This window comes from Notechis scutatus, chromosome 6, assembly GCF_049901735.1.
Source record: "Notechis scutatus isolate UNSWTSFEM ecotype Mainland chromosome 6, rNotScu1.2, whole genome shotgun sequence".
Taxonomy (NCBI): domain Eukaryota; kingdom Metazoa; phylum Chordata; class Lepidosauria; order Squamata; family Elapidae; genus Notechis; species Notechis scutatus.
The window spans coordinates 26,295,312-26,317,106 of NC_142014.1; the positions used below are offsets into that span (position 1 = coordinate 26,295,312).

The following is a 21,795-nucleotide window of genomic DNA, read 5'->3' on the forward strand; positions in this document are numbered from 1 at the left end:
CATCTGAACATCTGGCTGACTGCAATGATCAACATTACTACTATGGTACTACTACTACGGTATTCCTACTACGGAACTACTACTACTACTACTTACAATAACAATAATAATAATGCCAAACTCCATCTGGACATCTGGCTGACTGGGCAATGATCAACACAACTACTACTATGGTCTACTACTATGGTACTACTACTACTACTAACAACAATAATAATGTCAAACTCTGTCTGAACATCTGGCTGTCAGTGCAATGATCAACACTACTACTACTACTACTGTATTACTACTACTACGGTACTGGTACTACTACTAGGAATAATTCCAGAATTGGCTCCTCGCACGCAGCTACTCCTCCCCTCCACCTCCGCCAGCCCCAGGCTCGGTCCCGCCCCTCCAAGGCTCCAACTGTGCAGGACGCGCGGCGCGCCCAATAGGAAACCGCTTCTCCGCCTCCCGAAGGCTACCGGAGCCCGGGCATGCAGCAGTAGCTGCAGGCAGAAGTGAAAGTAGCGCTGGCGCGCGGATGGAAGTGCTGCCGCCGCCGCCGCCGCCGCCGCCGCCCCGGGTCCTAAAGAGCGACGGAAGGCGAGAGCCAAGCTCCTTCCCCGGCGGCTGCCGCTTTCCGGGCGATAATGTTCTGCGAACTGAGCGTTCGCTTCGACCCTTCCCGGGACGTGGGACCTTGGCTTTCGGAGCGGGCGGAGGCGGCTGAGCGGCCGGGACGAGACGGCAGCGCAGGTGAGCGCCGGGCTGGGGCTTTGCAAAGTTTACCTAGGGTGCAAGCATCCGGAGCAGCCCCGTGGGGCAGAGCTGAGCCCTTCCAAAGTTTGTGTGTGTGTGTGTGTGTGTGTGTGTGTGTGTGCGCGCGCCTTGTTGCGTGGGTGGGTGGGGGAAACCCACGGGGCTCTGCAAAACGAGGGGTTCAGAGAAATCTATCCCTTGCTCGGCTTCCTTTAGCTCAAAAAGTTGGAAAAACCGGCTCCTATCGTGACTAACTTGCACGAGGAAGAAAAGCATTTTTTTCCCTCCCCTCTCCTCCAACTAACAAACACTGCGCTTCATAATTGGATACATGGCCCCTTAGAGTGGTGTGTGTGTGTGTGTGTGTCTGTCTGTCTGTCTGTCTGTCTGTCTGTCTTTCAAACTTGACAGCTTGAAGACTTTGTGGACTTCAACTCCCAGAATTCATCCTCCAGTCAAAGTTTTTTATTTTTATTTATTTATTTTTATTTGTCAATCGCTTACAAGATAATAGGTATAAGTATATACATAGTTATGAATACATGAAATGGGTACATATAAGAAAAATAAAAAATAAAAGGAACAATAGGACAGGGACGTAGGCACGTTGGTGCGTTTATGCATGCCCCCTACAGACCTCTTAGGAAAGGGGTGAGGTCAATAGTAGACAGTCTAAGGTTAAAATTTTTGGGATTTGGGGAAGAAACCACAGAGTCAGGTAGAGTATTCCAGACATTGAGCACTCTGTTGCTGAAGTCGTATTTCCTGCAATCAAGTTTGGTGCGGTTAACCTTGAGTTTGTATCTATTGTGTGCTCTTGTGTTGTTATGGTTGAAGCTGAAGTATTGATTGACAGGTAGGACATTGCAATGTATGATTTTATATACCATACTTAGATCAGACCGAAGATGGTGTAATTCAAGGTTTTCTAGGTCTAGAATTTCAAGTCTGGTGGCATAAGGTATTCTACAACAAGTAGAGGAGTGGAGAACTCTTCTTGTGAAATATTTCTGGACTTTCTCAACTGTGCTCAGGAATTCTGGGAGTTGAAGTCCACAAGCCTTAAACTGGCCAGGTTTGAAAATCCCTTGCCTCAGAGAGATGAATATACCAAGTGGTTCCTCTGGTTAGGACCAAAATTGGGCCCAAAATGTATGCGGCTGTGAGCGAAACATGGCTTAATAGCAATTGCACTTAAGACTTATATACAGTGCTTTACAGCCTTCTCTAAGCGGTTTACAGAGTCAGCCTATTTCCTCCAACAATCTGGATCCTTGTTTTACTTACCTCGGAAGGATGGAAGGCTGAGTCAACCTGGAGCTGGTCAGGATTGAACTCCTGGCAGTGGGCAGAGTTTGCCTGTAGTACTGCATTCTGACCATTGTGGCATGAGGAAGGAGAATAAGAAAGGGATAAGGGAGGGAGGAAGGAGGAAGGGAGGGAGGAAGGGAGGGAGAGTTTGCCTGCATTCTAACCACTGCCACCAGGAAGGAGAGTGAAAAAAAAAATAAGAAAGAAGGAAGGAAGGAAGGAAGGAAGGCATGGCAATAGTACTTAAGACTTATATACTGCTTCACACTGCTTCACAGCCCTCTCTAAGTGGTTTACAGAGTCAGCCTATGGCCCCCAGCAATCTGGGTCCTCATTTTTTACCCACCTCGGAAGGATGGAAGGCTGAGTCAACCTTGAGCCTGGTGGGATTTGAACTGCCAAATTGCAGGCAGCCAATAGTCAGCAGAAGTAGCCTGCAGTACTGCACTCTAACCACTGCACCACCAAGGTTCTTTAAGCGAGCTTGTTCCTGTTTTATGACTTTTCTGGACCATGGGGATGGGGGGTTGTTAAGTGAATCGCTGCGGTTGTTAAGTGAGTAGCGCGATCATTCAGTGAATCTGGCTCTCCCTGTGGACTTTGCTCGTCAGAAGGTCGCAAAAGCAGATCGCATGGCCACCATTGCAAATAGGAACTGCTTGCCAAGCGTCTGAATTTCAATCCTGTGACCATGGGGAAGATGGAACGGTCGTAAGTGTGAAAAATGTCCATAAATCACTTTTTTCCCCCAGCGTGGTCACTAAATGAACTGTTGTAAATCGAGGACTACCTGTGTAGAATACTAATTCTATTCTGATCAGCCAAACTTATAGGTGCATCATAGTAATTATAGGTAGCCCCGAACTTACCACTACAATTGAGCGCAACATTTCTGTTGCTAAGTGAGGTGGTTGTTAAGTGAGTTTCACCCCATTTTATGACTTCTCTTGCCACAGTTGTTAAGTGAATCACGGCCATTGGTAAGTGAGTCACGTGGTTGTTAAGTGAATCTGGCTTCCCCACTGACTTTGCTTGTCAGAAGGTCGCAAAAGAGGAATCACGCGACTCCCGGATGCTGCGACCATCATAACTGTGAGTCAGTTGCCAAGCATGTGAATTTTGATCACGTGGGGACGCTGCAGCAGTCGTAAGTGTGGAACACGGTCACGTCTCTTTTTCCATTGCTTCGAACGGTCACTGAATGAACTCTTGTAAGTGGAGGACTACCTATACTGTGACCAGTATACTCTATGTCATATGCTAAATAAATAAATAGTTCAATGTTGCTCTTCCTTGCTGCTAGGCCTGTCTGCATAGGATTGCAACCAGCGCCCTTGAATGGCTGGGAAACAGACCAAAACATCCTCATTTTGTCCCTCTCCACAATATCTATCTATAAAAGCAAAATATAATTCATGCATCATCACAAAATCTCCAGAACTGTAAAGCCTACAAACTTGAAATTTGGCATGTATGTTCCTCTTGCCTTCTAGGTGCTCACCAAGAAAGGATTTTTCAAAATGACCACCAGAGCTTTAGCATTTCATATATTATTATTATTAACATGCTCTGATGCTAAGGAGTTCTACTCCTCCTCCCCACCTGAAAAGAAATCTGTTCCAAATGCAAAACACAAGCAGAGGAGAGGAGTTTCCATTTCCGTTTCAGTTTCACAGCACCAAGCAGCTTTAGTATACAGAACGGTTGAGCTAAGCCACGCCCAGGCTCCTTGCTCTCTCCTTCTTGCTCACACAGCAAATACTGTTTCCGTTTCCAAACAGCCCTCAACTCTCTCACGCACTGACAGGACGCTAGCCAGATGAATACCAATGGATGCTGGTAGTCAGATTTCCCCCCTTTATTTTCCTCCCCCAAAACTAAGCCCGACCACATAGTTTCGTAGTGAAGCACGAGTATCGAGCTACTTTTGAATATGTGGGCTAGGGAATCATGTCCTTAATTCCACTAGAGCTGATGATGTTGCCTAGTTGGGTCATGAAACGTCTGCACGAAAACCCCCAAGCTCAGAGAGCACCAAGGACCCTCTCCTGTCAACCCTGAGCTACAAATATTCTCCTTTATTAAAATCATATCCTTCTTGCAGGATTAGGAAATCCATTGCTAAAATCTCCAAAAGCTATTAGTAGATTCTCTTGACCATTGCACCACTCTTAAGAACAGGTTTTATGGTTTTTCAATATTTAGCCTCTAAACAATGTATTTGTTTGATTTTTTGGAGGGGTGCCTGGCTTTAACAAAGTTAATCATTGCTATTTCTCCCTGAAATTAAAGGAAATTTAAATAGTACTTGACTTTTGGCTGCATCTTATCTCAGTTATTAAACATTAATAGCGATCTTCAGTGCCAAGAATGATGGATACTTTGAGTCTATTCAGATATGTAATTGAAACTACCTGTAAAAAAAATAACAAAGTGCTAATTGATTTGTTATTGAAACTTCCTTAAAAGGTAACATAAGGTCATCTAGTAGTGTGTAATCATTGAAAAAGAGAGTTTAGGAGGAGGAAATGATTAAGAAAATAATGGAACATGCAGAAATGAATAGATTAACATTAGCAATTAGAGAAAGAAGAAAAGGAATATTATAACATTTGGGATTTATTTGATGAATGGTTAGATAGAAGAGTAAGAAATTGAAGTGTATTGTAATAGTAATGATATATTATAATTGGTTAGTTTTGAATAAGTTATGAATATAATTTAGTAAGAGTTGAGATTTGCTTTTAAAAATAGCCTGGAATTGAAATTAAAACTTTAATGATAGTATAATAATGATACAATATGATATAGAATGTTGATTAGAATATAATATGAATGTAAATTTAGGAGGTAAGGTTTATAAAAAAAAATTAATTTTTTTTTTATTTTTAGACAAACATACACAAGCAAAACATAAAACATAAAATTATCTTCCAGTTACATACATACAGTGTGTCAGTTGGTTACAAATTATTTGTGCATCCTCTCCATAGTCCTCACAGTTGTTTGTATAAATTCTCATATTATCAATCTAATATATATGTATACATTATTATCATTATTAATCATTTATTTGACTAAAACTATTATTCCTTCATTTTATACGAGATAATCAACATTTTAAATTAGTTTATATTATAACAATTCATTATATCATCCTAAATCCATCCAACAGTAACACATCTTTATATTATATTCTGTATAATTCTATTATCCTTGTAAAATTCTCTACCATATTTCATTTCCATATTTTTTGTCTAACCATTGATACAATAAATCCCATATCTTATAAAATTGTTTATCTTCTTGTTCTCTAATTTCAAATGTCAATTTACTCATTTTAGCACATTCCATTATTTTCTTAATAACTTCCTCCTGCATTGGTATTTTCTCATTTTTCCAATTTTTAGCAAATACAATTCTAGCCGCTGTTAATACATTTACAATCAAATATTTCAATTCCCTACTATATATTTCCAGTAAAATCCCCAATAAAAATATCTCTGGTTTAAAGTCTATGTGTTTCTTTGTCATTTTTTCCAACCATGTGTGGATTTTAGTCCAATATCTTTTAGCTTCTGCACATGTCCACCACATATGGTAATATGAACCTGGTATCTGATGACATTTCCAACATTTTTTGGATTTATTCTTAAACATTCTTGCTATTCTCGTTGGGGGTAGTGCCACCTGTAAAATATCTTATACAAATTTTCTTTATATGCTGTTGACATTGTCATTTTGTAATTTTGAGACCACAATTTTTGCCATTTCTCTAGATCAATCCCATATCCAAAAGTTTCCCCCCAAGCAATCATTGTTTCTTTAACTTGCTCTTCTTCTAGCTTAACCTCTAATAAATGTCCGTATAGTTTTTTAATCACCTTTTCATCAGTACCTGTCAAAATTTTATCTAAGTCAGTCAGTTTATCATGAAAACCTTCTAACATCTTTGTCATATCTAGAATGTATTTGCACATATGAAAACCAATTCATCCTTGTACCTTGTTCTTCTAGTTCTTGCATAGATTTAAGTTCACCCTTTCCATTCAATATTTCACCATATCTAACTGGTTGTTCCTTTTTATATGTTATTGGATATGAATAGTTGATAATTTCAATAGTTGATAACCAGACTGGAATTTTTAAATAATATTGCTTTTTAATCTTCTCTTAGTTTAATAACAAAGCCTCTCGTATATAATGTCTTCTGAAATACCCCTGTGTTTTAGTTCCCTTATACCATAAGAAGGCAGGTTTATAAATATTGAGCACACGACATATATACCAAACCGACACACTGTATAATTGAAAGTTGGTTTTATTTGTTGTTTTGTTTGTCATAAAAATAAAAATAAATTCAAAAAAAAAAAAAGGGAAAAGAGAGTTTAAAACTGCAAGACCTGAAATAGACAGCAGGAAATCATTATTCATTCCTACTTCCTCCTAACCATCTATCACGTAGGCCAGCCTTCATTCTCTTTGTAAATGTCACAACTTGATATTTATGTATTTGCCATTTTTCCTTCTGGGGGAAAGACCGTTTATATATTACTCGGCACTTACTCATGATTAAACTTTGAATTTCTACAAAGCAAACATCGTTAGAAGTTTGGGCAGTTTGCAAACCATTTCCTTGGGTGAGGTAAAATTTATTTAGGAGAGAGAGCTTCTCAACAAAGGACATTGTATGTGTATTTTAAGCTTATTCATTGTAATTAGTGATAGTGTAATCCAATTTTGTTTCTCAGCCCTACTGAATTAACTTACGTACTCCCCAAAATAAACAGAAATATCTCGTGGTTCTTAACTGCTCCATTCCATTTGGAGCATGTGATGTTTTGATCTGTGTAGGAGAAAGTTAATGGGTCTTGCATTACTAGACTCCAAGAACGCTCGACTTAAAATAGTTCACTTAGTGGCCATTCAAAGTTACAACGGCACGGAAAAATGTGAGTTACAAACATTTAGTTACGAAAATAGTTTGCAGCTTCCCAGCGATCATGTGATCAAAATTCAAACGCTAGACAACTGATTCATACTTATGACGGTTGCAGTGTCCCAGGGGTCATGCGTTCACCTTTTGCGACCTTCTGACAAGCAAAGCCAATAAGCAAGCCAGATTCACTTAACAACCATGTTACTAACTTAACGACTGCAGTGATCTGCCTTACAATTGTGGCAAGGAAGGATGTAAAATGGGGCAAAATTCATTTAACAATGCTCTCGTTTTAGCAACTGAAATTTGGGGCTCAACGGAGGTCATAAATTGACAATTACCCATAAAAGGTCCATCTGAGCCAAGAAACTTCCATGCAATCCCAATTCTGAAACACATTTATTTACCTTTGATTTTAGTGCGCCCACTAAAATTTTAGAGGGATGCGGTGGCTCAGGGGCTGAGACGCTGAGCTTGTTGATCAGAAAGGTCGGCAGTTTGGCGGTTTGAATCCCTAGCACCACCTAACGGAGTGATCTCCTGTTACTTGTCCCAGCTTCTGCCAGCCTAGCAGTTCGAAAGAATGTAAAAAATGCAAGTAGAAAAATAGGGATCACTTTGGTGGGAAGGTAACAGCGTTCCGGGCACCTTTGGCATTTAGTCATGCCAGCCACATGACCACGGAGACGTCTTCGGACAGCGCTGGCTCTTTGGCTTTGTAACGGAGATGAGCGCTGTCCCCTAGAGCCGGAAACGACTAGCACGGAAGTGTGTGGGAAATCTTTACCTTTACCTTTTAACTGTTTTAGAATATCATTTCTTTCCGGTCTGCTCATTTTTGAAGATCGAGGTGTTGTCTTTCTTGAATTGATCTGAAATAGTTTGATATAGTTTGGGTAAGTAAGACCATCCCTCTTTCTGTCTTTGGGGCCTTTCATCAAGATACTAACATTTACATTAATCTTTTTGAAGTTCAACATAGTTGAAAGATGTACAGTTGTATCCCAAAATATGTGTACCTTTCCATTTTTTGCAATTCATCCCAGTTGGTCATGAAATGCATTATTCCACCAAGCAGACACTTGGCTTCGGATTTATGATTGAGCGTATTTTCTGTAAATAATGAAACAATTAAAACACCATTTTTTTTGTTTTATTGTTGACAGATTTTATTGTGTATCTGATAGGTATCGTTTTAAGGTAGAAATTGTTATGATTATAACAATTTTTACCAGTTGAAGAGATCAGATCAATTATCTGGAAAATGCTTTTGACCAAAATATGAGGGAATGTAAATACGTAAACCATAGCTATGGTTTTCCCAGTTGCAATTTGTCGCTGTGAAAGTTGGACCACAAGAAAGGCTGAGTGCCAAAGAATGGAGGCCTTTGAACTCTGGTGCTGGAGGAGACTCCTGCGAGTCCCTTGGACTGCAAGGCGATCCAACCGGTCAGTCCTAGAGGAGATCAGCCCCGACTGCTCTTGGTAAGGCCAGATCCTGAAGATAAAACCCAAAATGGCCACCTCATGAGAAGGAAGGACTCCCTGGAGAAGAGCCTAATGCTGGGAACGATTGAGGACAAAGAAGAAGAAGGGTATGGCAGAGAAGGAGGTGGCTGGATGGAGTCCTTGAAGCAGTCCATGTGAGCTTAAATGGACTCCAGAAGATGGTGGAGGACAGGAAGGTCTGGAGGAACATTGTCCATGGGGTCGCGATGGGTCGGACATGACTTCACAATTAACAACCATACCAACAAAATACATATGCATGTGTTTATGTTTGTACATTGGTATTTATACTTCCTTGCACAGATTAAATTCTAATTACAATCATTCTTCAGAGTCTTATAAATTTAGAGCAAGGGTCCCTTAACCCCCCCCCCAAGTCTGTGGACCTTTATTGGGCCAGGCCATGTAAACAAGCAAAGTCCCATCCGTGGGATGAAGGCAGCACGCGAAACCACACTTCCCTCTAGTCCACGGGAAAACCACTCTTCACAGAACCAGTCCATGGTGCTCCAAAGGTTGTGGGCCACTGGTTTACCAGAATTAAAAAGGATATGCTGCTTTATTCAAAGCACTAAAAAAGGAAGAAAGACAAGAACCCTTGACACAATAAGATTCTTCAAATAAATTCATGTGATAGATCAATTCCTTCCTACAGATAAGTTCTAAAGTTATGTCTTCCACTGTTCCAAAAGTTGTTAATATCCATGTGATGTTAAGATGCGGCCAACTTGGAGACGTGACCTCTAAACAGTTACCCTATTCATGATGGAGAGACTTCACTCCCTAATCAAGCTGCTGAAAAGAGCTGGAAAAAGTTGTTTTTACTGTATTCAAATGGACTGCAGACACGACCTGTGTCAGGCGCAAAGAATCAAGAGCATTTGTTGAGTTCAAAGCATAGCAAGAGTGTCTTACAGGTAGTCCTCGAATTACAATAGTTCACTGGTGGCTAACCTTTTTGGGCTCCTGTGCCCAAAATTGTGCACGCGCTTGTGTACCAGCATCCAGAAGTCAATGCGCACGCTTCCTGCACATGCGCGCGCAATCCCCCCTCCGTTGCCCCCTTACTTGCACTGTGCCTCACAGCTGATTTTTGGCCGGTTTGAGGCCTTTTTTGGCCTCCCAGAGGCTTGAAAAAAGCTTCTGCAGGCTTTTCAGGTCAAATAATAGGCCTGTTTTGTCACTTCCAGAAATACAGGAAGTGACTAAATGGGCCAATTATTGTCATGCCCCTGGTGGAGTCTGACTCTGAGGAAGAGGAGGAACAGCCAACAGGGAGTGGGAGTGTGGCTCCAGAGGTGGTGGAGGAGGCTGGGGAAGGGCAGAGGCCAGCTGAGCAGTCAGAGGAGGATCCAGGCCCATCCCCTATACAACCTAGGTTACGCAGGGAGGAGAGGTTGCTGAAGTCAATTAGTGTACACCTTGAAAGAGGCTTATCTTTGCTGGCGTTCTTCCCATGGACTGGCTATTTTCCTAGAGTTTATAATTAGTTATCTAGGCTTGCTTCAGAACTCTCATCAATGCGGTTTGTTTTGGTTTTCTGTTTGCCTCCTTAATTACTTTTGTGACTTTAAACTGTGCCTAATAAAACAGTGAAGTTAAGTTGAAGGCTTTACCGGACTTTAATATATGTTTTGGGTTTGGGGTTATTTTGAGAGACTACGGGTCATCACAATTATTCATCCTGCAAAGCCTGCAGAGGCTTTTTTCAAGCCTCTGGGAGGCCAAAAATCAGCTGTGAGGTGTGCAGCGAGGTAAGTTTGCCCGCGGCTCGCATGCTGGCACAAATAGCTCTGCGTGCCACCTCTGGCACGCATGCCGTAGGTTCGCCATCACGGCAATAGTTCATTTAGTGACTGTTCAAAGTTACAACTGAAAAAAGGGACTGTTTTTCACACTTACAACATCCCCTTAGTCACGTGATGCTTGGCAACTGGTTCATATTTATGACGGTCGCAGTGTCCTGAGGTCATGTGATCCACTTTTGAGACCACCTGACAAGCAAAATCAGTGAGGAAGCCAGATTCACTTAACAATTGTGGCAGGAAAGGTCGTAAAATGGGGCAAAACACACTTAACAAATGTTTCACTTGGCAACATAAATTTTGGGTCATAAGTCAGGAACTACCTGTATTGCTACCTATACAGAGAAATCTGGTCAACTGATGGCCAAAGTTAAATTGGCACTAGATAAGTATTCATGGAGGAGCTGAACTTGAGTATCTTGTGGCTACGCAATGATTCCCAACTGATGACACATTTAACTCTGCCTTCCAACTCTACCTGCTCATCTCTTAACATCCTATTTGCATATTCTTTTCAGAAATTGGCTTTCCTTTACAGTTGGACTGAATAAGTTTAGAAATACATTCATGCTTGCCTTTTCCTAGATGCTTGGGGAAATCATTTGGAAACGCTGCTTATGATAAATGTGGAAAGAAATGGAAATGTTCTTTATACTTGGAAGGTAAGACCAATTTGTTTCTTACTTGAGAAATGGTTATACGGAATTCCCTGGGGCAAGTAGATTTTTTTTACCATCGATGGACTCTTGAGTTAGGCCTGAAGAATGAGGTCCATTGGTCAGCAAAATGAAAGGAAGTGCAGCATCATTTACAGAATACAGATCAATAGAGTTGGAAGGGGACATGCAGGAGACCCTACGTCAGTGGTGACTAACCTTTTTGGACTCCTGTGTCAAAAATGGCGAGCGCACCAGCCCGCCTGTACTCACGTACCAGCACCCAGAATGCAATGTGCAGCCCCCTTCCCCACACCCCCTGCGCATGCCCGCGCAATCACCCCCCCCACCCCCTTACCTGCACTGCGCTTCACACCTGATATTTTGGCTGGTTTGAGGCCTTTTTCGGCCTCCCAGAGGCTTAAAATGAAAAGACTGAATCAGGAATGGATCTCCATACCTTCACACTACTTTTCTTTATTGAGAAAAGGAGATGGAATAATCTTTTTCATTAAGGAAAAAAACCCCGTTAATTATTTTTCCTCTGTCTTTTTTTATGTACCAAGAGAAGCTTTGACATATAGGAATTAAGTCATCTCAAATTTTCTACCCCCTTGTGACAATGGAACGATAGATATCAACTTTTAAATTTAGGCATAGATTTCCCAGACTGCAGATAACACCAAAATAAAACTGGTAAAGTTTTGACAGAAAAGGTGTTTTCCCAATAGAGAGTAAATATTTAAAATTATATTAAAATAGGAATATTTAACGCTCAATTGCTCTCTTTACAGGACCCTCAGGAATGCACAAATGTTGGATTGTATGATGATGATAATAAGAAAAACCAGGTATGCCTTATTTGCTGTATTTGTCTTTTGTAAGGATTAAATAAAGTTAGATAATCAAATGTTCCAGGCAGGATTGTTTTCAAGAAAACTGTATCTTTTGCAGTGAAATCAACAAGCATGAGGTCTGGTTATATAAATCTACTAGCTTGATACCTGTGCTTCACTACGAAACTATGTGGTCGGGCTTAGTTTTTGGGGAGGAAAATGAGGGGCGGAAAAAATCTGCCTCTGCCTACCAGCATCCATCGGTATTCATCTGGCTAGCTAGTAAACATTCAGTCAGTGTGTGAGAGAGTTGAGGGCTGTTTGGAAACTGAAACAGCATTTGCTATGTGGGCAAGAAGGAGACAGCAAGGAGCCTGGGGCATGGCTTAGCTCAACTGTTCTGTACTAAAGCTTCTTGGTGCTCTGAAACTGAAACTGAAACTCCTCTGCTTGTGTTTTGCATTTGGAGCAGATTTCTTTTCAGGTGGGGCAGGGGAGTAGAACTCCTTAGCATCAGAGTGTGTTAATAATAATATAGGAAATACTAATGCTCTCATGGTCATTTTGAAAAATCCTTTCTCAGTGAGCACCTAGAAGCCAAGAGGAACATACGTGCCAAAATTTCAAGTTTGTAGGCTTTACATTTCTGGAGATTTTGTGATGATGCATGAGTGGTATTTTGCTTTTATATATATAGAAGAGAAGAAGAAGAAGATACAGCAAAACTATAAAAAAATAACAGATCTATCTCTTCTATTAGAAATTTTCAATATAATAACAAAATTTCAATATAATAACATTCAGCCAATAGTATCAAATTTAGGAGAGAACTCTGTTACAGGTAGTCCTTGACTTAAAACTACAGTTGAACCCCACATTTCTGTTGCTAAGTGAGACTGTTCTTAAGTGAGTTTTGTCCTATTTTACAACTTTTCTTGCCACATTTGTTAAGGGAATCTCTACCATTATTAGTGACACGGTTGTGAAGTGACTATGGCTTCCCCGTTGGCTTTGGTTGTCAGAAGGCCGCAAAAGTAGATCATGTGATCACAGGATAAAGCAACCGTCATAAATATGAACCAGTTCAGAGTTGGTAATTCAGCAGGTTCTGACCAATTCTGGAGAACCGGTAGCGGACATTTTGAGTAGTTTGAGAACCGGCCAGTACCACCTCTGACTGGCTCGACCCCCCTCTATTATTGAGTCCCAGTTGATCGGCTGGGTCTTCTTTGGTTGCCCTGCACAGGAGAACAGAGCTGGGAAGCAGGTTAGTGGGGTGGGGCCATGCCCACCAAGCCACACCATGCCCACTAAGCCACGCCCAGAGAACCGGTAGTAAAAAAAATTGAATCCCACCACTGAACCGGTTGCCAAGTGTCCAGATTTTGCTCACGTGAGGCCGCAGTGCAAATTTATGTTGTTAAGTGAGACATTTGTTAAGTGAGTTTTGTCCCATCTTAGGGCCTTTCTTGCCTCAGTTGTTACGTGAATCCCTGCAGTTAGTAACCCGGTTGTTGAGTGAATCTGCTTCCCCGTTGACTTCACTCATGAGAAGGTCGCCAAAGGGGAATCATGTGACCTCTGGGACACAGTAACAGTCATAAGTACGAACCAGTGGCCAAGCATTTGAATTTTGATCACATGACCATGGGGATGCCATAACAGTTGTAAGTGTGAAAAACGGGCATAGGTCTTTTTTTTTTTTTTTTTGAGCATTGTTGTAACTTTGAATGGCCACTAAATGAATGGTTGTAAATTGAGGATTAGCTGTTAGGGTGCTGGATTAGGAGATGGAGAGTGGGAGGCCCAGGTTTTAATCCTGCCTTGGACATGGAAGCCAACTGGGTGACTTTGGGCCAGCCATTCTCTCTCAGCCCAAATCTGTGTTAGGCTAAGTTCAGTGCAAAACAAACAGGTCCTACAACCAACTGAGGGAAAAGCTCAGAAAATGGTTAATACTTCACTTCACCTCACCTCACCACACCTCACTTCACTTCACCTTTACTTTACTTTTACTTTACTTTTACTTTACTTTTACTTTACTTTTACTTTACTTTTACTTTACTTTTACTTTACTTTTACTTTACTTTTACTTTACTTTTACTTTACTTTACTTTTACTTTACTTTTACTTTCACTTTGCTTTCATTTTATTGTCATTGCACCTTGTACAATGAAATTAAATAACATCCTCAGTGGCCATTATAATTATAACTGTAAAAATAAAACACAAACACACCTCCTTTGCATTCTATACAATTGAATTGAAAACCCCTGATATTGCATTAATATGGCACTATACAGTAGAATTCAATAGAGTTACTGCCCTGGGATAGAAGCTGTTTTTCAGCCTGTTTGTCCTTGTTTTTATTATCCTGTACCGTCTGCCAGATGGTAATAGTTCAAAAAAAGGGGTGCCCACGATGAGATGGATCTTTGAGAATGTTTTGAACTTTCTTAAGGCAGAGGGAGCTATAAAGCTCTTCCAAAGAGGGGAGAGAGCAGCCAATGATCCTCTGGGCAATGACGTTAACCCTCTGGGAGTGCTGTCCTATCTGCCCCTGTGCAATTGGCAAACCATACAGAGGTGCAGTAAGTTAAGATACTCTCTATGGTGCAGCGGTAGAAGGTCACCAGCAGTTTTCCATTCAGTTGTTGTTTTCTGAGAAGGTTTTCTTTCTGAGAAATACCTCAGATGGTATTCAGATCAGTGGTGGTATTCAATTTTTTTTACTACCTGTTCTGTGGGCGTGGCTTGATGGGCATGGCATGGCTTGGGTATGGCGTGGCTTGGTAGGCATGGCAGGGGAAGGATACTGCAAAATCCCCATTCCCTCCCCACCCCACTAACCTGCTTTCCAGCTCCGTTTTCCTGTGCAGGGCAACCAAAGTAGCCCCAGCCGATCAGCAGGGACTCAATGGGAGGCGGAGAATAGATGGGGGTGGGGCCAGTCAGAGGTGGTATTGGCCGATTCTCCAAACTACTCAAAATTTCTACTACCGGTTCTCCAGAACTGGTCAGAACTGGCTGAATAACCACCTCTGATTCAGATGTTGTGGCAAAAAGCTATCCAAGGTCTTCGGTGAGTAAAGTCGTATCCAGAAGAATCACCCACAGAGCATTCCTGCATTTCAGCGACCATGAGTCACACCTGCGTTCATGCCTTCTGCTAAACTAAACCATGCTTTTTGTTCGTTAGGGTGTGCTGAACATCCTCGTTTGATTGGTTCATCTAAAATGCTAAGCTGTCAATTAGGGTTCCCAAAAACTCAGGGACTGAATCGTGCATCCCTCCTACTAAGTGGAACCCAAGTGGGATGCATTTGTGGCTTAGCTTGATTAAGGAAACCCCCAGTTTTGTAATACAGGTTGCTGTCATTTCTTTTTCAATAGCACCTCTACACTTTTGAAAAAGACCTGCGGGTGATCAGCTGTTCCATCAATCGTGAAAAGACCTTGTTAGGTAAGTCCTCCTATTTGAGCAATGTTGTATGTTGATATAGACCCGTGATGGTGAGCCTAGGGTGGCACGTGGGCCAGAGGTGGCATGCAGAACCCTCCTCAGTGGGCAGGCACCCCGTTGCCAGCTGCTCTTCTGGTGTCTGGTGTGCACATGTGTGCCAGTCAGCTGGTCTCCAAAAATAGGCCATTTTCCAGGCTGTTTTTCAGGGCATTTGGGGGGCATTTTCAGGCTGTTTTCAGGCCGTCCTTGGCCTCAAAAATGGCCTGAAAATGTCCAGGAAAAATCCCAGAAAACATCCTGAAAATGTCCTGAAAAATGTCCTGAAAAAGCCCAAAAACATCCTGAAAACATCCCGGAAAACATCCCTGAAAACATCCTGAAAAACATCCTGGAAATATCCTGAAAAATACTGAAAATGGCCCCAAAAACATCCTGAAAACATCCTGGAAAACATCCCAGAAAATGTCCTGAAAACATCCCAAAAACTGTCCTGAAAAACATCCTGAAAATATCCCAAAAATGTCCTGAAAATATCCTGAAAAATGTCCTGAAAACATCCCAAAAATGTCCTGAAAATAGCCCAAAAACATCCTGAAAACATCTTGAAAAACATCCTGAAAATGTCCTGAAAAATGTCCTGAAGATAGCCCAAAAAATGTCCTGAAAACATCCTGAAAAACGTCCTGAAAAATGTCCTGAAAATGTCCCAAAAAACAGCCTGAAAACATCCTAAAAACATCCTAAAAACATCCCCAAAATGTCCTGAAAACAGCCGAAAAATGCCCAAAAAACAGGCCATGGGGAGGACTATGTTGCAGACTGGAGATAGACGACATCATCTATCTCCAGTCTACAACACAGTCCTTGAAACCGTTCCAAGAAGACTCCACATCCATTTGCACCACTCAGGTGACCTGAGGACACAGGCAAATCTTCCAGTGGCCTCAATGACTCTAAGAGGATGCAAATGACCAGCTGTCTACAAAGGGATATAAATCCTTCCAGTCCCCACCATCCAGTCCGAGCTGAAGAAGCTTCATGGATGAGAAGTAAAATGTCTTCAAAGAAAAACCAGAAAGTCCAGTTGTCTTTTGAAAAAAGCACCTTTGGGACATCCTGGACAAACGGTTGGCTAGTCTATTTTTGAAAGATTCCAGTGATGGAGCCCACACAACTCTGGGAAGCAAGTTGTTACATTGATTAACTGTTCTCCCTAGCAGGAAATTTCTCCTTAGTTCTAGATTGGAGCTCTCTTTGATAATTTTCCATCTGTTACTTCTTGTCCTGCCCTCAACTGCTTTGGAGAACAAGCCAATCTTGTCTTCTCTGTGACAGCCCCTGGAATACTGGAAGGCAGCTAACATGTCACCCCTGATCCTTCTCTTTATTAGGCCACACATTCCTTAGTTGTTTGTTCAGGTTGAACTTCAGGATTGTGCAAATTGATTGTGCAAATTGTCCCCCCGATGGAACAGACCTCCATATGTAGCGATGAGTTCTCCTTAATTCATCTCTCAGAGGTTGGATGGTCATCTATCAGAGATGCTGTTTTAGATCCTGTCCCTTAGCAGAGTTGGACTACATGACTTCTCTGGTAGGGGTTGCCAACCTTTTGGACCTCAGGGACCAACAAACTCATAATTTCAAATCCCGCAGACCACTAATATGAATTTTGACTGACGGTGGCTTGCTGACATTGATGGGAAAGTCGGTGCCATATTCCAGAGCTGCAGTAGTCACAGGACTGGCCCTTTGGTCATCCTGGAGCAGCTGCTCCTCCACCCGGGTGTACCAGCCTGCCATGGACTGGAGGAGCTGCTCTGGGATGACCAAAGGGCCAGACCTGTGACTACTGCAGCTCTGGAACATGGCACCGACTTTCCCACCGACGTCAGCAAGCCACCCCGGGGCAGATTTCCCTTCCCCACCGTTGGTATCACCTTCCATTTCCAGCTCATGTGGACTACTCAAGGTAAGGTTTGTGCTCGGCCGAAGGGTGGGGGCCAGCGGATGGGTGGGCCATGTGGGTGTGGCAGCCTTGTGTTACTGCGCAGACTGGATTAATTGCTGGGGGGGACGACATTTCTCTGCAGACCATCAAAATTTTCTCACGGACTACCAGTGGTCCCTGGCCCACCGGTTGGTGGCCACTGCTCTATGGATCCATGTTCTGCCGAACTGTTAACTTTTGTTGAACTTTCCTCAATAAAACCTCAGGTTGAATTTTCAATACTTGATTACGATTATGTTATCCGTAAGGTCGTGTCCGATTCTTGGCGATTGTGTGGGCCAGATATCTCCACATCTTCTGATCTTGGCGTACGTTTTTGAATTGTTCCATGCTCTGTCTGATGTCAGCTTTGATGGCAATGCAATGCTTTTCATTTTCAATATCTTTTTTTTTTTTAAATAGCCATCAGTTTCCTGCAGACAGCACAGGAAGAGAAAAAGTTCCTTTTTGAAACAGGTACATGAATTATCTAAGCACTCTTAAATGGACTTCACAAATCACTGAATGATGGGTTAATATTATCTTCTTTTGTGTTTTTTTAATCCCAGTTCCTAAATGTCTGACCTTGCTAATTGAAATTCACCCGCTTAATAATGTGAAAGTTTTAAAGGCTGTGGATAGCTGTATTAGAGTACAGGTGAGTGATTTTACTCCAGATTTAATATTATTTGTATGGTAGCACAATGTTAGAAAGCACTAAATGCATTGCGTCTTTGTAAAAAAATTATTAATAAGCTAATAAGCAGCTTTATACAGTACTACATATGGCTCCCAAATGAGACTTGTCTTTTAATAATAAACTCATTCAGTCTTAAAATATTATTACATTTACATAGTTGCCCCACTTCACAGTAAAATGACTCTGGGCAGCTTGCGATGAAAACAATCCTAAAGGAGAATGTTGAACTCTACAATTAAAAGACAACAGCAATGTTATTGATAACAAGATAGTGGAGAGATTTGATGTTAAAAACAATGCAGGCATCTCCTCACATCATTTCCTTGATCTACTGGCCCAGTCGTGTTTTAAGAGACTTCTGGAAGGGTGTCAAAGATGGGGCCTTGGGAGGGACAATGTTCCACAGGGTGAGTGCCATGGTAGAAACTCAACCCATCTCTTAGGTTCTCTCAAATGAAGCTGTGGGGTCCTTGGTGCTCTCTGAGCTTGGCTGTTTTCTTGCAGACTTTTCGTGACCAAACTAGGTAACGTCATCAGTGCTAGTAAGGAGTGGCATTGAGGAGGAGGAAGGGGGGAGGAGGAAGGGGAGGAGCAGACAAGGATTGTGGGGGTCCTTGGGGCTCTCTGAGCTTGTCTCTTTTCTTGCAGACTTTTCATGACCCAACTAGGTAACATCATCAGTGCTAGTAAGGACTGGGGTTGAGGAGGAGGAGGAGGCATAGGGAGGAGGAAGGGGAATAAGAGGAGGAGCAGACAAGGATTGTAGAGGTCTTTGGTGCTCTTTGAGCTTGACTGTTTTCTTCCAGACTTTTCATGACCCAAATAGGTAATAATAAGTGCTAGGAAGGAGTGGTGTTTGCAGGGAGGAAATGGAGGAGGAGGAAGAGGAAGAGGTGGAGGAGGAGACAAGGATAGTGGAAGTCCTTGGTATTCTCTGTTGTGATTCGCCGGCAGCAGGTTCAGACAGCAGAGGTCTCTGATAGCAAGGACTCGGACGAGGGGCCTGTGTGTGATGCAGGGATGGGGACAGGACTATCGGAGAGGAGGGTGCTGCCTTGGAGGTCATGGAGTCTGGCAGCAGTGACACAAGGGACCCTGGGGAGCCAGTGTACGTACATGCAGGGCTGCTCGAAGGAAAGAGCAGCTGAAGCAGCAAGGGCAGAAGGTGATGGCCACTCCCATAAGGGATAAAAACCAGCCCTTGGGGATGTGTTCTTTGCAGGAAGCAAAGAAGTTCTTTAGACTCAGAGTCCCTCGTTGAAGCCCTGCTTACTCCGGTTTGTTTTTGAAACTTCTGTTGGTGGATATTTAATCAGTAATTAGTCTTCTGTTCTTGGCAGCCTTTCGCAGCCTTGAAAGGGCTTGCTTTTGATATTGGACAATTAGGTTTACATGTCTCTTAGCTGGGAATGCACTGAATTCCCAGCGCCACATGAAAAAAGCTTTGCTTTTATACCCAATTTGTGTCTGTTTAATTTGAACTTGGGTCAGAACATTCGTTGAACTTGGGTGTTTTCTTGCACACATTTCATGACCTAAGTAGGTAACATTATCAGTGCTAGTAAGGAGTGGTGTTTAGGAGGAGCGGGGAGGAAGAAGAGGAGGAGATGACAAGGATTGTGGGGGCCCTTGGTGCTCTCTGAGCTTGGCTTGTTTTCTTGCAGCATTGATGCTGTTATCTAGTTTGGTAATGAAACGTCTGCAAGAAAACAACCAAGCTCAGAGAGCACCAAGGACCTCACAGTTGAACCTGGAGCTACAAAGACTCTCTTCCATTGGTAGCTAAAACTCTTTGCAGTTGGGACTCAAGGCATACCTCTACTTCCGGACCTGATGGGATGGGCAGTTACAACTAGGTGGAGGCAGTCCTTCAAATAACAAGTAATGTTAATAGGGTCTAGTTATGAGACTCCAGTAGACAAATATCTGATGTCAATGGCAAACCATAATATATTTTTTTAATTTTTTTCTGAACAATTCTCTTTTTCAGTTCCTATATCCCCTTACAGATAAAACGTCATGGTCAGATAGCTGCCTCTTACTCATTTCAGAAGATAAATGTAAGTATTTTTACTTCTGCATTTTGATTGCAAGTTCCTTGGCAGGTTCTAGGTTTAGTGTACTAAAAGGCAATAGGGAGTTTCGGTGGCAGAGGCATCGACGGCCGGTCCTGGGCTGTTTCCAGGGTGGCCCCATGGGAGTTTGACACCCCTGATCTAACCCAAGATTTTTGTCGCTCCATGCTATTTGCCTTTTCAACTTCTCCCGCAACACCCTTTGAACCCCAACAGTAGAGACGAAGAAATATACAGTATGGACCCAGTGCAGGGGTGGGCTTCAAATTTTTTAGCAAGGGGCTCTCTGCCCTAATGACTGGCTGGATAGTCATGTGGCTGGGTGGGCATGGCTAGGTGGTCATGTGATCGGGTGGGCATGGCTAGGTAGTCATGTGGCTGGGTGGTCATGTGACTGGGTGGGTGTGGCCAACTCGACGTCGCTTCTTTGCCCTAATTGCCTAAAAAAATATAATATACCAAAAAGTTGTTTATTATTTTGTGCATTTAATACTTAAATAAAAGACTGGGTGAAACCAGGCTTAATAGCAGTGACTGTGAAAGGGATCTTGGAGTCTTAGTGGTGTTTCTGGTGAGTTACGTGGTTCTTATTATTTGGAAATTAATCCACTCGGAGGCTAGTGGCTAGGTCAGTGGTAGCTAACCTTTTTCAGCTCCCATGCCAAAAATTGCACCCAGAAGGCAATGTGCGCTGGCCCCCCCCACGCCCCATATGCATGCACGCGCGATTCCCTCATGTGCCATGTGTCTCTGCACATGCACACGTGATTCCCCATGCGCGGTGCACATCTTTGTGTATGCACGCAAGACCCCCTCGCACCCATGCATCTCTGTGCATGCACGCATGTCTCCCATGAACCCCCGCCCCTGCACATGCATGCCAGATACCCGACAATCAGCTGTCGGGTGAGCAGTGCGCATATATGCAGTGGTGCTCTTCCGAGCGACCTCTCGCGTGCCAGCAGAAGTGGCTCTGTATGCCACTTCCAGCACACATGCCATAGGTTCGCCATCACGGTGCTAGGTTATCTGATTTTCTCAATGGCTCTCTCTCGCAAGTGCTGAATGGATTGTTTATCTAGCTTGCAACACTTTTACCAGGTGTGAAATGCTCTTGGCTGAACGCCCAGAAGTTCAATGAAGCCTATTAAGAGCTTTCGCTTGCTGCTTGTCTTTCTGAGATTATTGAGGACTCTCTGAGCCCCGCAGAATCTTAGCTAGGGGCTCTCCCAAGCCCCTGTGAGCCCCCAGCAGCCACCCCTGACCCAGTGTACAGCTTTCTTAAATAATGTTTGATATACCCAATACCTGTACCTTGATATCTGTTACCTAAGATTGCCTTTATGTTTCTTAAGATGCCGAAAAATTGGACATCAAAACTGTCAGAGAAGGAGACAGGGTGGTATGTTGTAATTTTCTTCCTTTTGGGCTTTTTTGTTGTGGTTGAAACGAGATTGGGCAGAGTGAAAAAAATATCCAGGTTCTGTTCTAAATGTAATTTTTCCCTCACATAAAATATAATTACCTGGGCAGAAATCTGATCTGGTTTTTGACGAATTATGACAGGGTAAGATAAAACTCATTCCCATCAGAATACAAGTTGTCAACTGAGAGATCACCAGAAATCATACCGATGAACTCTAATCCCTGTCATGGTAGGCTAAAGAGCCTCACTTATCCACTTAATCTACAGGTAGTCCTCGACTTACGACCACAATTGAGTCCCAAATTTATGTTGCTAAGTGAGACATTTGTTTAGTGAGTTTT

The 21,795-nt window shown here is 42.5% G+C and overlaps 1 protein-coding gene across 9 annotated transcripts in view; it reads left to right on the plus strand.

The window, feature by feature from the left end:
* The first annotated feature begins 481 nt into the window (after positions 1-481).
* GSAP (gamma-secretase activating protein) overlaps positions 482-21,795 on the plus strand; it is a 69,241-nt gene continuing 47,927 nt past the window's right edge. For 8 of the 9 annotated variants that reach the window (XR_015750028.1, XM_026677224.2, XM_087967757.1 and 5 more), the window contains exons 1-8: positions 482-741; positions 10,894-10,970; positions 11,759-11,815; positions 15,194-15,263; positions 17,677-17,730; positions 17,823-17,911; positions 19,944-20,013; positions 21,384-21,430. Coding sequence is in view for 8 of the 9 variants with exons in the window: in XM_026677224.2 (XP_026533009.2) it covers positions 636-741; positions 10,894-10,970; positions 11,759-11,815; positions 15,194-15,263; positions 17,677-17,730; positions 17,823-17,911; positions 19,944-20,013; positions 21,384-21,430 (570 nt within the window). In the remaining variant the exon portion in view is untranslated. Of the gene's footprint in view, positions 742-10,826; positions 10,971-11,758; positions 11,816-15,193; positions 15,264-17,676; positions 17,731-17,822; positions 17,912-19,943; positions 20,014-21,383; positions 21,431-21,795 lie in introns of all 9 variants that reach the window. The other variant, XM_087967759.1, reaches the window with a different exon arrangement.